The sequence below is a fragment of the Schistocerca piceifrons genome, unplaced genomic scaffold (genome assembly GCF_021461385.2).
Source record: "Schistocerca piceifrons isolate TAMUIC-IGC-003096 unplaced genomic scaffold, iqSchPice1.1 HiC_scaffold_1804, whole genome shotgun sequence".
NCBI lineage: Eukaryota > Metazoa > Arthropoda > Insecta > Orthoptera > Acrididae > Schistocerca > Schistocerca piceifrons.
The window spans coordinates 962,951-978,207 of record NW_025727684.1 but is presented as its reverse complement, the minus strand read 5'-3'; the positions used below and the strand labels follow the sequence as shown (position 1 = coordinate 978,207).

Here is a 15,257-nt window from a genome sequence, read left to right as displayed (position 1 = left end):
CAATAAGAAGGTGCAAGGTATACAGTAAACCTGAAGTGAAGCATCGGAATCCAAAACTGGACTTACCAGGGAGGTTCAAATCATGGAGAGTTAGAGTGTCAGTCCTCTTATACTTAAGTCGGCATTGTGCCTTTTGAATTTAATTCCGATGCAATTTCTGTGTTTCATCGGCAATAAGAAAGTGCAAGGTATACAGTAAACCTGAAGTGAAGCATTGGAATCTAAAACTCGACTCATAGGAGAGGTTAAAATCATTGAAAGTTAGAGTGTCAGTCATCTTGTACTTAAGACAGCATTGTGCCTTTTGTATTAAATGCGGATGCAAATTCTGTATTTCATCGTCAATAAGAAGGTCCAAGGGATACAGTAAACCTGAAGTGAAGAATCGGAATCTAAAACTGGACTCACAGAAGAGGTTCAAATCATAGAAAGTTAGAGTGTCAGTCCTCTTGTACTTAAGTGGGCATTGTGCCTTTTGAATTTAAATCCGATGCAATTTCTGTGTTTCATCGTCAATAAGACAGTGCAAGGTATACAGTAAACCTGAAGTGAAGCATCGGAATGTAAAACTGGAATCACAGGAGAGGTTCAGATCATAGAAACTGAGAGTGTCAGTCCTCTTGTACTTAAGTTGGCTTTGTGCCTTTTGTATTAAATTCCGATGCAATTTCTGTGTTTCATCGTCAATAAGAAGGTGCAAGGTATACAGTAAACCTGAAGTGAAGCATCGGAATCTCAAACTGGACTCACAGGAGAGGTTCAATTCATAGAAAGAGAAAGTGACAGTCCTCTTTTACTTAAGTCGGCATTTTGCCTTTTGTATTAAATTCCGATGAATTTTCTGTGTTTCGTCGTCAATAAGAACGTCCAAGGGATTCAGTAAATCTGAAGTGAAGCATCGGAATCTAAAACTGGACTCACAGGAGAGGTTCAAATCATAGAACGGGGGAGAGTGTCAGTCCTCTTGTACTTAAGTCGGTATTTTGCTTTTTGTATTAAATTCGAATGCAATTTCTGTATTTTATCGTCTATAAGGAGGTCCAAGGGATACAGTAAACCTGAAGTGAAGCATCGGAATCTAAAACTGGGCTCACAGGAGACTTTCAAATCATAGAAAGTGAGAGTGTCAGTCCTCTTGTACTTAAGTCGGCATTCTGCCTCTTGTAATAAATGCGGATGCAATTTCTGTATTTCATCGTCAATAAGAAGGTCCAAGGGACACAGTAAACCTGAAGTGAAGAATCGGAATCTAAAACTGGACTAACAGGACAGGTTCAAATCATAGAAAAGTAGAGTGTCAGTCCTCTTGTAGTTAAGTCGGCATTGTGGCTTTTGAATTTAGTTCCGATGCAATTTCTGTGTTTCATCCTCAATAAGACGGTGCAAGGTGTACAGTAAACCTGAAGTGAAGCATCGGAATCTAAAACTGGAATCACAGGAGAGGTTCAGATCATAGAAAGTGAGAGTGTCAGTCCTCTTTTACTTATGTCGGCTTTGTGGCTTTTGTATTGAATTCTTATGCAATTTCTGTATTTCATCGTCAATAAGAAGGTCGGAGGGATACAGTTATCCTGAAGTGAAGAATCGGATTCTAAAACTGGACTCACAGGAGAGGTTCAAATCACAGAAAGAGAGAGTGACAGTCCTCTTTTACTTAAGTCGGCATTGTGCCTTTTGTATTAAATTCCGATGACATTTCTGTGTTTCATCGTCAATAAGAAGGTCCAAGGGATACAGTAAACCTGAAGTGAAGCATCGGAATCTAAAACTGGACTCACAGGAGAGGTTCAAGTCATAGAAAGGGAGAGTGTCTGTCCTCTTGTACTTAAGTCGGCATTGTGCTTTTTGTATTAAATTCGGACGCAATTTCTCTATTTCACCATCAATAAGAAGGTCCAAGGGATACAGTAGTCCTGAAGTGAAGCATCGGAATATAAACTGGACTCATAGGAGAGGTTCAAATCATAGAAAGTTAGAGTGTCAGTCCTCTTGTACTTAAGTCGGCATTGTGCCTTTTGAATTTAATTCCGATGCAATTTCTGTGTTTCATCGTCAATAAGAAGGTGCAAGGTATACAGTAAACCTGAAGTGAAGCATCGGAATCCAAAACTGGACTCACCAGAGAGGTTCAAATCATGGAGAGTTAGAGTGTCAGTCCTCTTATACTTAAGTCGGCATTGTGCCTTTTGATTTTAATTCCGATGCAATTTCTATGTTTCATCGTCAATAAAAAGGTGCAAGGTATACAGTAAATCTGAAGTGAAGCATCGGAATCTAAAACTGGAATCACAGGATAGGTGCAGGGCATAGAAAGTGGGAGTGTCAGTCCTCTTGTACTTAAGTTGGCGTTGTGCCTTTTGTATTAAATTCCGATGCAATTTCTGTGATTCATCGTCAATAAGAAGGTGCAAGGTATACAGTAAACCTGAAGTGAAGCATCGGAATCTAAAACTGGACTCACAGGAGAGGTTCAAGTCATAGTAGGGGAGAGTGTCTGTCCTCTTGTACTTAAGTCGGTATTGTGCCCTTTGTATTAAATTCGGATGCAATTTCTGTATTTCACCATCAATAAGAAGGTGCAAGGTATACAGTAAACCTGAAGTGAAGCATCGGAATCTACAACTGGACCCACAGGAGAGGTTCAACTCATACATAGTTAGAGTGTCAGTCCTCTTGTACTTAAGTCGGCATTGTGTCTTTTGAATTTAATTTCGATGCAATTTCTGTGTTTCATCGTCAATAAGAAGGTGCAAGGTATACTGTAAGCCATAAGTGAAGCATCGCAACCTAAAACTGGACTCACAGGAGAAGTTCAAATCATAGAGAGATAGAGTGTCAGTCCTCTAGTACTTAAGTTGGCATTGTGCCTTTTAAATTTAATTCCGATGCAATTTCTGTGTTTCATCGTCAATAAGAAGGTGCAAGGTATACAGTAAACCTGTAGTGAAGCATCGGAACCTAAAACTGGACTCACAGGAGAGGTTCAAATCATAGAGAAGAGAGAGTGTCAGTCCTCTTTTACTTAAGTCGGCAATGTGCCTTTTGTATTAAATTCGGATGCAATTTCTGTATTTCATCGTCTATAAGAAGGTCCAAGGTATACAGTAAACCTGAGGTGAAGCATCGGAATCTAAAACTGGACTCACAGGAGAGGTTCAAATCATAGAAAGGGAGAGTGTCAGTCCTCCTGTATTTTAGTCGGCATTGTGCCGCTTGTATTAAATTCGGATGCAATTTCTGTGTTTCATCGTCAATAAGAACGACCAAGGGATACAGTAAACCCTAAGTGAAGCATCGGAATCTAAAACTGGACCCACAGGAGCGGTTCAACTCATACATAGTTAGAGTGTCAGTCCTCTTGTACTTAAGTCGGCATTGTCTTTTGAATTTAATTCCGATGCAATTTCTGTGTTTCATCGTCAATAAGAAGGTGCAAGGTATACAGTAAACCAGAAGTGAAACATCGCAACCTAAAACTGGACTCACAGGAGAAGTTCAAATCATAGAGAGTTAGAGTGTCAGTCCTCTTGTACTTAAGTCGGCATTGTGTCTTTTGAATTTAATTCCGATGCAATTTTTGTGTTTCATCGTCAATAAGACGGTGCAAGGTATGAAACTGAAGTGAAGCATCGGAATCTAAAACTTGAATCACAGGAGAGGTTCAAATCATAGAAAGTGAGAGTGTCAGTCTTCTTGTACTTAAGTCGGCATTGTGCCTTTTGTATAAAATTCCGATGCAGTTTCTGTGTTTCATCGTCAATAAGAAGGTGCAAGGTATACAGTAAACCTGAAGTGAATCATCGGAATCTAAAACTGGACTCACAGGAGAGGTTCAAATCATAGAAAGAGAAAGTGGCAGTCCTCTTTTTTTTTAAGTCGGCATTGTGCCTTTTCTATTTAATTACGATGAACATTCTGTGTTTCATCGTCAATAAGAAGGTCCAAGGGATACAGTAAACCTGAAGTGAAGCATCGGAATCTAAAACTGGACTCACAGGAGAGGTTCGAATCATAGAAAGGGAGGGTGTCAGTCCTCTTTTACTTAAGTCGGCATTGTGCCTTTTGTATTAAATTCGGATGCAATTTCTGTGTTTCATCGTCAATAAGAAGTACCAAGGGATACAGGACACTTGAAGTGAAGCATCGGAATCTAAAACTGGACCCACAGCAGAGGTTCAAATCATAGATAGTTAGAGTGTCAGTCCTGTTGTACTTAAGTCGGCATTGTGTTTTTTGAATTTAATTCCGTTGCAATTTCTGTGTTTCATCGTCAATAACAAGGTGCAAGGTATACAGTAACCCAGAAGTGAAGCACCGGAATCTAAAACTGGACTCACAGGAGAGGTTCAAATCATATAGAGTTAGAGTGTCAGTCCTCTTGCACTTAAGTCGTCTTTGTGCCTTTTAAATTTGATTCCGATGCAATTTCTGTATTTCATCGTCAATAAGGAGGTGCAAGGTATACAGTAAACCTGAAGGGAAGCATCGGAATCGAAAACTGGACTCAGAGGAGAGGTTCAAATCATAGAAAGAGAGAGTGTCAGTCCTGTTTTACTTAAGTCGGCATTGTGCCTATTGTATTAAATTCGGATGCAATTTCTGTATTTCATCGTCAATAAGAATGTCCAAGGTATACAGTAAACCTGAAGTGAAGCATCGGAATCTAAAACTGGACTCACAGGAGAGGTTCAAATCATAGAAAATTAGAGTGTCAGTCCCCTTGTACTTAAATCGGCATTGTGCCTTTCGAATTTAATTCCGATACAATTTCTGTGTTTCATCGTCAATAACACGGTGCAAGCTATACAGTAAACCTGAAGTGAAGCATCGGAATCTAAAACTGGAATCACAGGAGAGGTTCAAATCATAGAAACTGAGGGCGTTAGTCCTCTTGTACTTAAGTCGGTAATGTGCCTTTTGTATTAAATTCGGATGCAATTTCTGTATTTCTTCGTCAATAAGAAGGTCAAAGGGATACAGTAAATCAGAAGTGAAGCATCGGAATCTAAAACTGGACTCACAGGAGAGGTTCAAATCATAGAAAATTAGAGTGTCAGTCCCCTTGTATTTAAATCGGCATTGTGCCTTTTGAATTTAATTCCGATGCAATTTCTGTGTTTCATCGTCAATAACACGCTGCATGGTATACAGTAAACCTGAAGTGAAGCATCGGAATCTAAAACTGGAATCACAGGAGAGGTTCAGATCATGGAAAGTGAGAGTGTCAGTCCTCTTGTACTTAAGTTGGCATTGTGCCTTTTGTATTAAATTCCGATGCAATTTCTGTGTTTCATCGTCAATAAGAAGGTGCAAGGTATACAGTAAACCTGATGTGAAGCATCGGAATCTAGATCTGGACTCACAGGAGAGGTTCAAATCATAGAAAGGGAGAGTGTCAGTCCTCTTGTACTTAAGTCGGTATTTTGCCTTTTGTATTAACTTCGAATGCAATTTCTGTATTTCATCGTCCATAAGAAGGTCCAAGGGATACAGTAAACCTGAAGTGAAGCATCGGAATCTAAAACTGGACTCACAGGAGACTTTCAAATCATAGAAAGTGAGAGTGTCAGTCCTCTTGTACTTAAGTTTGCATTGTGCCATTTGTATTACAATCCGATGCAATTTCTGTGTTTCATCGTCAATAAGAAGGTGCAAGGTATACAGTAAACCTGAAGTGAAGCATCGGACTCCAAAACTGGACTCACAGGAGAGGTTCAAACCATGGAGAGTTAGAATGTCAGTCCTCTTATACTTAGGTCGGCATTGTGAGTTTTGAATTTAATTCCGATGCAATTTCTGTGTATCATCGTCAATAAGAGGGTGCAAGGTATACAGTAAACCTGATGTGAAGCATCAGAATCTAAAACTGGACTTATAGGAGAGGTTAAAATCATTGAAAGTTAGAGTGTCAGTCCTCTTGTACTTAAGTCGGCATTGTGCTTTTTGTATTAAATGCGGATGCAATTTCTGTATTTCATCGTCAATAAGAAGGTCCAAGGGATAGAGTAAACCTGAAGTGAAGCATCGGAATCTAAAACTGGACTCACAGGAGAGGTTCAAATCATAGAAAGTTAGAGTGTCAGTCCTCATGTTCTTAAGTCGGCATTGTGCCTTTTGAATTTAATTCCGATTAAATTTCTGTGTTTCATCGTCAATAAGAAGGTGCAAGGTATACAGTAAACCTGAAGTGAAGCATCGGAATCCAAAACTGGACTCACAGGAGAGGTTCAAATCATGGAGAGTTAGAATGTCAGTCCTCTTATACTTAGGTCGGCATTGTGCCTTTTGAATTTAATTCCGATGCAATTTCTGTATATCATCGTAAATAAGAAGGTGCAAGGTATACAGTAAACCTGATGTGAAGCATCGGAATCTGAAATAGGACTCATAGGAGAGATTAAAATCATTGAAAGTTAGAGTGTCAGTCCTCTTGTACTTAAGTCGCCATTGTGCCTTTTGTATTAAATTCGGATGCAATTTCTGTATTTCATCGTCAATAAGAAGGTCCAAGGTATACAGTAAACCTGAAGTGAAGCATCGGAATCTAAAACTGGACTCACAGGAGAGGTTCAAATCATAGAGAGTTAGAGTGTCAGTCCTCTTGTACTTAATTCGGCATTGTGCCTTTTGAATGTAATTCCGATGCAATTTCTGTGTTTCATCGTCAATAAGGAGGTGCAAGGGATACAGTAAACTTGAAGTGAAGCATGGGAATCTAAAACTGGACTCACAGGCGAGGTTCAAATCATAGAAAGGGAGAATGTCAGTCCTCCTGTACTTAAGTCGGCATTGTGCCGTTTGTATTAAATTCGCATGCAATTTCTGTGTTTCATCGTCAATAAGAACGACCAAGGGATACAGTAAACCCTAAGTGAAGCATCGGAATCTAAAAGTGGACCCACAGGAGAGGTTCAACTCATACATAGTTAGAGTGTCAGTCCTCTTGTACTTAAGTCGGAATTGTGGCTTTTGAATTTAATTGCGATGCAATTTCTGTGTTACATCATCAATAAGAAGGTGCAAGGTATACAGTAAACCAGAAGTGAAACATCGCAACCTAAAACTGGACTCACAGGAGAAGTTCAAATCATAGAGAGTTAGAGTGTCAGTCGTCTTGTACTTAAGTCGGCATTGTGTCTTTTGAATTTAATTCCGATGCAATTTTTGTGTTTCATCGTCAATAAGACGGTGCAAGGTATGAACCTGAAGTGAAGCATCGGAATCTAAAACCTGAATCACAGGAGAGGTTCAAATCATAGAAAGTAAGAGTGTCAGTCCTCTTGTACTTAAGTCGGCATTGTGCCTTTTGTATAAAATTCCGATGCAGTTTCTGTGTTTCATCGTCAATAAGAAGGTGCAAGGTATACAGTAAACCTGAAGTGAATCTTCGGAATCTAAAACTGGACTCACAGGAGAGGTTCAAATCATAGAAAGAGAGAGTGGCAGTCCTCTTTTACTTAAGTCGGCATTGTGCCTTTTCTATTTAATTACGATGAACTTTCTGTGTTTCATCGTCAATAAGAAGGTCCAAGGGATACAGTAAACCTGAAGTGAAGCATCGGAATCTAAAACTGGACTCACAGGAAAGGTTCGAATCATAGAAAGGGAGAGTGTCAGTCCTCTTTTACTTAAGTCGTCATTGTGCCTTTTGTGTTAAATTCGGATGCAATATCTGTGTTTCATCGTCAATAAGAAGGACCAAGGGATACAGTACACCTGAAGTCAAGCATCGGAATCTAATACTGGACCCACAGCAGAGGTTCAAATCATAGATAGTTAGAGTGTCAGTCCTGTTGTACTTAAGTCGGCATTGTGTTTTTTGAATTTAATTCCGATGCAATTTCTGTGTTTCATCGTCAATATCAAGGTGCAAGGTGTACAGTAACCCAGAAGTGAAGCATCGGAATCTAAAACTGGACTCACAGGAGAGGTTCAAATCATAGAGAGTTAGAGTGTCAGTCCTCTTGTACTTAAGTCGTCATTGTGCCTTTTAAATTTGATTCCGATGCAGTTTCTGTGTTTCATCGTTAATAAGAAGGTGCAAGGTATACAGTAAACCTGAAGTGAAGCATCGGAATGTAAAACTGGACTCAGAGGAGAGGTTAAAATCATAGAAAGAGAGAGTGTCAGTCCTGTTTTACTTAAGTCGGCATTGTGCCTATTGTATTTAATTCGGATGCAATTTCTGTATTTCATCGTCAATAAGAAGGTCCAAGGTATACAGTAAACCTGAAGTGAAGCATCGGAATCTAAAACTGGACTCACAGGAGAGGTTCAAATCATAGAAAGTGAGGGTGTTAGTCCTCTTGTACTTAAGTCGGTATTGTGCCTTTTGTATTAAATTCGGATGCAATTTCTGTATTTCATCGTCAATAAGAAGGTCAAAGGGATACAGTAAATCAGAAGTGAAGCATCGGAATCTAAAACTGGACTCACAGGAGAGGTTCTAATCATAGATAATTAGAGTGTCAGTCCCCTTGTACTTAAATCGGCATTGTGCCTTTTGAATTTGATTCCGATGCAATTTCCGTGTTTCATCGTCAATAACACGGTGCAAGGTATACAGTAAACGTGAAGTGAAGCATCAGAATCCAAAACTGGACTCACAGGTGAGGTTCAAATCATAGACAGTTAGAGTGTCAGTCCTCTTGGACTGAAGTCGGCATTGTGCCTTATGAATATAATTCCGATGCTATTTTTGTGTTTCATTGTCATTAAGACGGTGCAAGGTATGAACCTGAAGTGAAGCATCGGAATCTAAAACTGGAATCACAGGAGATGTTCAAATCAGAGAAAGTGAGAGAGTCAGTCGTCTTGTACTTAAGTCGGCAATGTGCCTTTTGTATTAAATTCCGATGCAATTTCTGTGTTTCATCGTCAATAAGAAGGTGCCAGGTATACAGTAAACCTGAAGTGAAGCATCGGAATCTAAAACTGGGCTTACGGGAGAGGTTCAAATCATAGAAAGAGAGAGGGACAGTCCTCTTTTACTTAAGTCGGCGTTGTGCCTTTTGTATTAAATTCCGATTAAATTTCTGTGTTTCATCGTCAATAAGAAGGTCCCAGGGATACAGTAAACCTGAAGTGATGGATCGGAATCTAAAACTGGACTCACAGGAGAGGTTCAAATCATAGAAACGGAGAGTGTGAGTCCTCTTGTACTTAAGTTGGCATTGTGCCTTTTGTATTGAATTCGGATTCAATTTCTGTGTTTCATCGTCAATAAGAATGTGAAAGGTATACAGTGAACCTGAAGTGCAGCATCGGAATCTAAAACTGGACTCACAGGAGAGGTTCAAATCATAGAAAGGGAAAGTGTCAGTCCTCTTTTACTTAAGTCGGTATTGTGCCTTTTGTATTAAATTCGGATGCAATTTCTGTGTTCCATCGTCAATAAGAAGGTCAAAGGGATACAGTAAATCAGAGGTGAAGCATCGGAATCTAAAACTGGACTCACAGGAGAGGTTCAAATCATAGAAAATTAGAGTGTCAGTCCCCTTGTACTTAACACTCTCTGTACCAGGCCTATTTTATGCACCCGTCCCTAGAAACCGGGCAATTTTACCAATATTAAAAAAATTACTGCATCAAATCTACTGTTTGGATTGTGGCAAATTTGGTACCATCTTGAAGCTGCACATTTCTACTTTAATTCTGAGTGAAAGAAACTACTTTACAATGCACAGCTTTAAGGTACAGTTATAGAAATCACTTAGATGTTTTAAGAATTTAGAAAAAGTCATACGAATAAGGGAATACAATTGTGATTTATTTTTAACCAAAATTGTGGCACTACATTACATGTTTCTGATAGTATACAGTATTACATATAAATTTCACACAGAATCATATTGTTTTTTAGTGTGGAAAATTTTAAAGCAAGGTTCCAGGCAGAGTGCAACGCCACACTGTTCACATTCGTATCGTGTCTCTTTGCGAGAAGCCTTGCCACTCTGTTTCTTGCTCCTGGAACTGCACACGTGACACACACGAGCAGCATACTTCTTAGTAGTTGCAGGTATGTGCTGCAAAAAATGTCTCTTTGTTAGCCGACCTACAGTTCCTTCATTTCTTGGAATGAATTCAAGTGTGTCGTCTTCAACAAGCTGAACTGCAAGCACTGTTATAAAGTCTGTTATTGTAATTTTCTTCCTGTGCACTGCATTGTACAGCCAAAATGCATTTGATACTCCCATAAGCAGCAAATGGAAATATAATTTTCGCCACCATTTCACAGTTCTGTGCTGGAACGGATTGTACTGCAGGCGTTGGTCTCCAATATCCACTCCAATTTTATTGAGGTTGTAATCAAGTACCTGAAGTGGTTTCAATACTACAGACCCATTTCTCTTAGTATGCGTACCAAATGTTGCTTGATGCCTTGTAGACAATGTATACACATCTCTCTTATCTTTCCACTTCATTGCCAATACATTATCTTTACGCCGAAAAGACATTTCGCCCTTTTTCAGCTTAGCAGATACTAAATCTTTAGGCAATCCTTTCCTGGATTTGTTCACAGTACCAACAGCTCCAGTGCCTTTCTCTGCCAGTTGCTGAAATAGCTCTGGACTGGAATAAAATCGATCTAAATACACAGTGTGGCCTTTGTTCAGCAAGCTGCTGTCAGACAACAATCGCAAAATAACCGCAGACGAAGAATTGTCAACAATATGCTTACCAGCATAAACTTCAAAATTTACAACATAGCCACTACTGGCTTCAGCAACAGCATATACTTTCAGTCCATACTTATGAGGCTTATTTTGCATGTAAACACGGAAACTCACACGACCTCGAAATGGGCAAATTCCTTCATCAATTGTCACTTTTTCTGAGGGACGATATGCCTGGATACATCGCTCCTTCAAATTATTATAATATGGCAAAACTTTGTAAAGTGGATGAAATCCATCTTCGCCTGGTTTTTTCTGATTTGAATTGTCAACAAGATGCAAGCATGACAGTATCTGAGTGAAACGCAAACGGCTCATGACATGGGGACAAAAGTTACAACTAAGAACAGGATTAGTGCTCCAATGGTCCGCAATTTTGGGCTTTTTCGAAACACACATGTGGAAAATAATACCCAAGAAACGCCTCATCTCACTTATAGTCACTGGCTTCCACGAACTCAAAACTGAATGGGGCTTCAGATTATTTCCTCTTCTTTTCTTCTGTATTGTCTGTGATGCATACAAATTTGTCTGTCTCTTGAGTTCATTTACGTCACTGTCAGTAAGGAACACTTTACTGCAATCCAGTACAGAACTCGACTCATCAATATCCACTAGTATCTGCCTGGGTGTCGTGTTGACAGGCAGAGGTCGGTAGGTGTCAACTGCAGTCCACTCACTGTCTTTCGGATACGGCACAGCTGCTGGATTTGAAGCAACACCTTCAACATCATTCTCGTCTTCATCTGAAGACAAACTGTCATCAATCTCGTCTTCTAAAAAGAATATCACATTATGTGTAACTACATACATCGTTTACACATGTTCAACAGATATGTGCGTACTGCACAATTACGTGGAAAATTCGTAAATACGTACCTTCAAACACACCATTGCATTCAGAATCGTCTGAATCACTCTCTACATTATCCAGAGTGTCGCTATGATTGATCAAATCCGCAATTTCTGCGTCTGATAAACCGCGCCGAAACATGATGACAAACAACTGAATGATATACAGACTGAGAACGCAAAGATAAGTTTTAACATGAATTACAGCGCTGCCGTGACATCTATGGACGCATTTTGTTAATAAACATCTGAAAAACGTATAGCGCTGGCCAAACCCGTAGAAATAACGTTGCAGTGTTTTGAATGAAATTAAATGTAGCGGCCCGTAAATTTTACGGGCTTGGTGATTTTCGCGCGATCCCAGGCCCGTAAATTTTACGGGCTTGGCGCTTAGAGTGTTAAATCGGCATTGTGCCTTTTGAATTTAATTCCGATGCAATTTCCGTGTTTCATCGTCAATAACACGGTGAAGGTATACAGTAAACGTGAAGTGAAGCATCAGAATCCAAAACTGGACTCACAGGAGAGTTTCAAATCATAGACAGAGTGTCAGTCCTCTTGGACTTAAGTCGGCATTGTGCCTTATGTATATAATTCCGATGCAATTTTTGTGTTTCATTGTCATTAAGACGGTGCAAGGCATGAACCTGAAGTGAAGCATCGGAATCTAAAACTGGAATCACAGGAGAGGTTCAAAACATAGATAGTTAGTGTGTCAGTCCACTTGTACTTATGTCGGCATTGTGCCTTTTAAATTTAATTCCGATGCAATTTCTGTGTTTCGTCGTCAATAAGAAGGTGCAAGGTATACAGTAAACCTGAAGTGAAGCATCGGAATCTAAAACTGGACCCACGGGAGAGGTTCAAATCATAGAAAGAGCGAGTGTCAGTCCTCTTTTACTTAAGTCGGCATTGTGCCTTTTGAATTTAATTCCGATGCATTTTCTGTGTTTTATCGTCAATAAGAAGGTGCAAGGTATACAGTAAACCTGAAGTGAAGCATCGGAATCCAAAACTGGACTCACAGGAGAGGTTCAAATCATAGAAATTTAGAGTGTCAGTCCTCTTGTACTTAAGTCGGCATTGTGCCTTTTGAATTTAATTCCGATGCAATTTTTGTGTTTCATCAACTATAAGACGGTGCAATGTATAAATCTGAAGTGAAGCATCGGAATCTAAATCTGGAATCACAGAAGAGGTTCAAATATTGGAAAGTGAGAGTGTCAGTCCTCTTGTACTTAAGTCGGCATTGTGCCTTTTGTATTAAATTCGGATGCAATTTCTGTGTTTCATCGTCAATAAGAAGGTGCAAGGTATACAGTGAACCTGAAGTGAAGCATCGGAATCTCAAACTGGACTCAGAGGAGTGGTTCAAATCATAGAAAGAGAGAGTGACACCCCTCTTTTACTTAAGTCGGCATCGTGCCTTTTGTATTAAATTCCGATGAAATTTCTCTTTTTCATCGTCAATAAGAAGGTCCAAGGGATACAGTAAACCCGAAGTGAAGCATCGGAATCTAAAACTGGACTCACAGGAGAGGTTCAAATCATAGAAAGTGAGATTGTTAGTCCTTTTGTACTTAAATCGGCATTGTGTCGTTTGAATTTAATTCCGATGCAATTTCTGTGTTTCATCGTCAATAATAATGCGCATACATAGGGGCAGAAATCCATTCCAGTACGATTATGCCACAGGTGGTAAATCATTGGAAGCGGTAACGACCGTAAAATACTTAGGAGTTACTATCCGGAGCGATCTGAAGTGGAATGATCACATAAAACAAATAGTGGGAAAAGCAGGCGCCAGGTTGAGATTCATAGGAAGAATTGTAAGAAAATGTGACTCATCGACGAAAGAAGTAGCTTACAAAACGCTTGTTCGTCCGATTCTTGAGTATTGCTCATCAGTATGGGACCTTTACCATGTTGGATTAATAGAAGAGAAAGACATGATCCAGCGAAAAGCAGCGTGATTCGTCATGGGAACATTTAGTCGGCGCGAGATCGTTACGGAGATGCTGAACAAGCTCCAGTGGCGGACACTTCAAGAAAGGCGTTACGCAATACGGAGAGGTTTATTATCGAAATTACGAGAGAGCACATTCCGGGAAGAGATGGGCAACATATTACTACCGCCCACATATATCTCGCGTAATGATCACAACGAAAAGATCCGAGATATTAGAGCAAATACGGAGACTTACAAGCAGTCGTTCTTCCCACGCAAAATTCGTGAATGGAACAGGGAAGGGGGGATCAGATAGTGGTACAATAAGTACCCTCCGCCACACACCGTAAGGTGGCTCGCGGAGTATAGATGTAGATGTAGATGTAAGAAGGTGCAAGGTATACAGTAAACCAGCAGTGAAGCATCGGAATCTAAAACTGGACTCACAGGAGAGGTTCAAATCACAGAGAGTTAGAGTGTCAGTCCCCTTGTACTTAAGTCGCCATTGTGCTTTTTGAATTTAATACCGATGCTATTTCTGTGTTTCATCGTCAATACGAAGGTGCAAGGTATACAGTAAACCTGAAGTGAAGCATCGGAATCCAAAACTGGACTCACAGGAGAGGTTTAGATCATAGATAGTTAGAGTGTCAGTCCTCTTGTACTAAAGAAGGCATTGTGCCTTTTGAATTTAATTCGGATGCAATTTCTGTGTTTCATCGTCAATAAGACGGTGCAAGGTATACAGTAAACCTGAAGTGAAGCATCGGAATCTGAAACTGGACTCACAGGAGAGGTTCAAATCATAGAAAGTTAGAGTGTCAGTCCTCTTGTACTTACGTCGGCACTGTGCCCTTTGAATTTTATTCCGATGCAATTTTTATGTTTCATCGTCAATAAGACGGTGCAAGGTATACAGGAAAATTGTAGTGAAGCATCGGAATCTAAAACTGGACTCACAGGAGAGGTTTAAATCATAGAAAGTGGGAGTGTCAGTCCTCTTGTACTTAAGCCGGCATTGTGCCTTTTGTATTAAATTCCGATGCAATTTCTGTGTTTCATCGTCAATAAGAAGGGCTAAGGGATACAGTAAACCTGAAGTAAAGCATCGGAATCTAAAACTGGACTCACAGGAGGGGTTCAAATCATAGATAGTTAGAGTCTCAGTCCTCTAATACCTAAGTCGGCATTGTGTCGTTTGAATTTAATTCCGATGCAATTTCTGTGTTTCATTGTCAATAAGAAGGTGCAAAGTATACAGTAAACCTGAAGTGAAGCATCGGAATCTAAAACTGGACTCACAGGAGAGGTTCAAATCATAGAGAGTTAGAGTGTCAGTCCCTTGTACTTAAGCCGGCATTGTGCCTTTTGAATTTAACACCGATGCTATTTCTGTGTTTCATCGTCACTACGAATGTGCAAGGTATACAGTAAACCTGAAGTGAAGCATCGGAATCTAAAACTGGACTCACAGGAGAGGTTCAATTCATAGAAAGAGAGAGTGTCAGTCCTCTTTTACTTCAGTCGGCATTGCGCCTTTTGTTTTAAATTCGGATGCAATTTCTGTATTTCATCGTCAATAAGAAGGTCCAAGGGATACAGTAAACCTGAAGTGAAGCATCGGAATCTAAAACTGGACTCACAGGAGAGGTTCAAATCATAGAAAGTTAGAATGTCAGTCCTCTGGTACTTAAATCGGCATTGTGCCTTTTGAATTTAATACCGATGCTATTTCTGTGTTTCATCGTCAATACGAAGGTGCAAGGTATACAGTAAACCTG

General features: G+C 39.8%; 1 protein-coding gene across 1 annotated transcript in view; it reads right to left on the bottom strand.

Annotated features, from left to right (window-relative positions):
• Nucleotides 1–15,257, bottom strand: part of LOC124740677 (piggyBac transposable element-derived protein 4-like) — a 120,232-nt gene that overhangs the window by 37,330 nt on the left and 67,645 nt on the right. Inside the window, exons 2-3 of the mRNA XM_047248628.1 lie at nt 11,556–11,749; nt 9,843–11,452 (exon numbers count right to left, since the gene is read on the bottom strand). Of these exons, the coding sequence (XP_047104584.1) occupies nt 9,843–11,452; nt 11,556–11,749 (1,804 nt within the window). The remainder of the gene's footprint in view (nt 1–9,842; nt 11,453–11,555; nt 11,750–15,257) is intronic.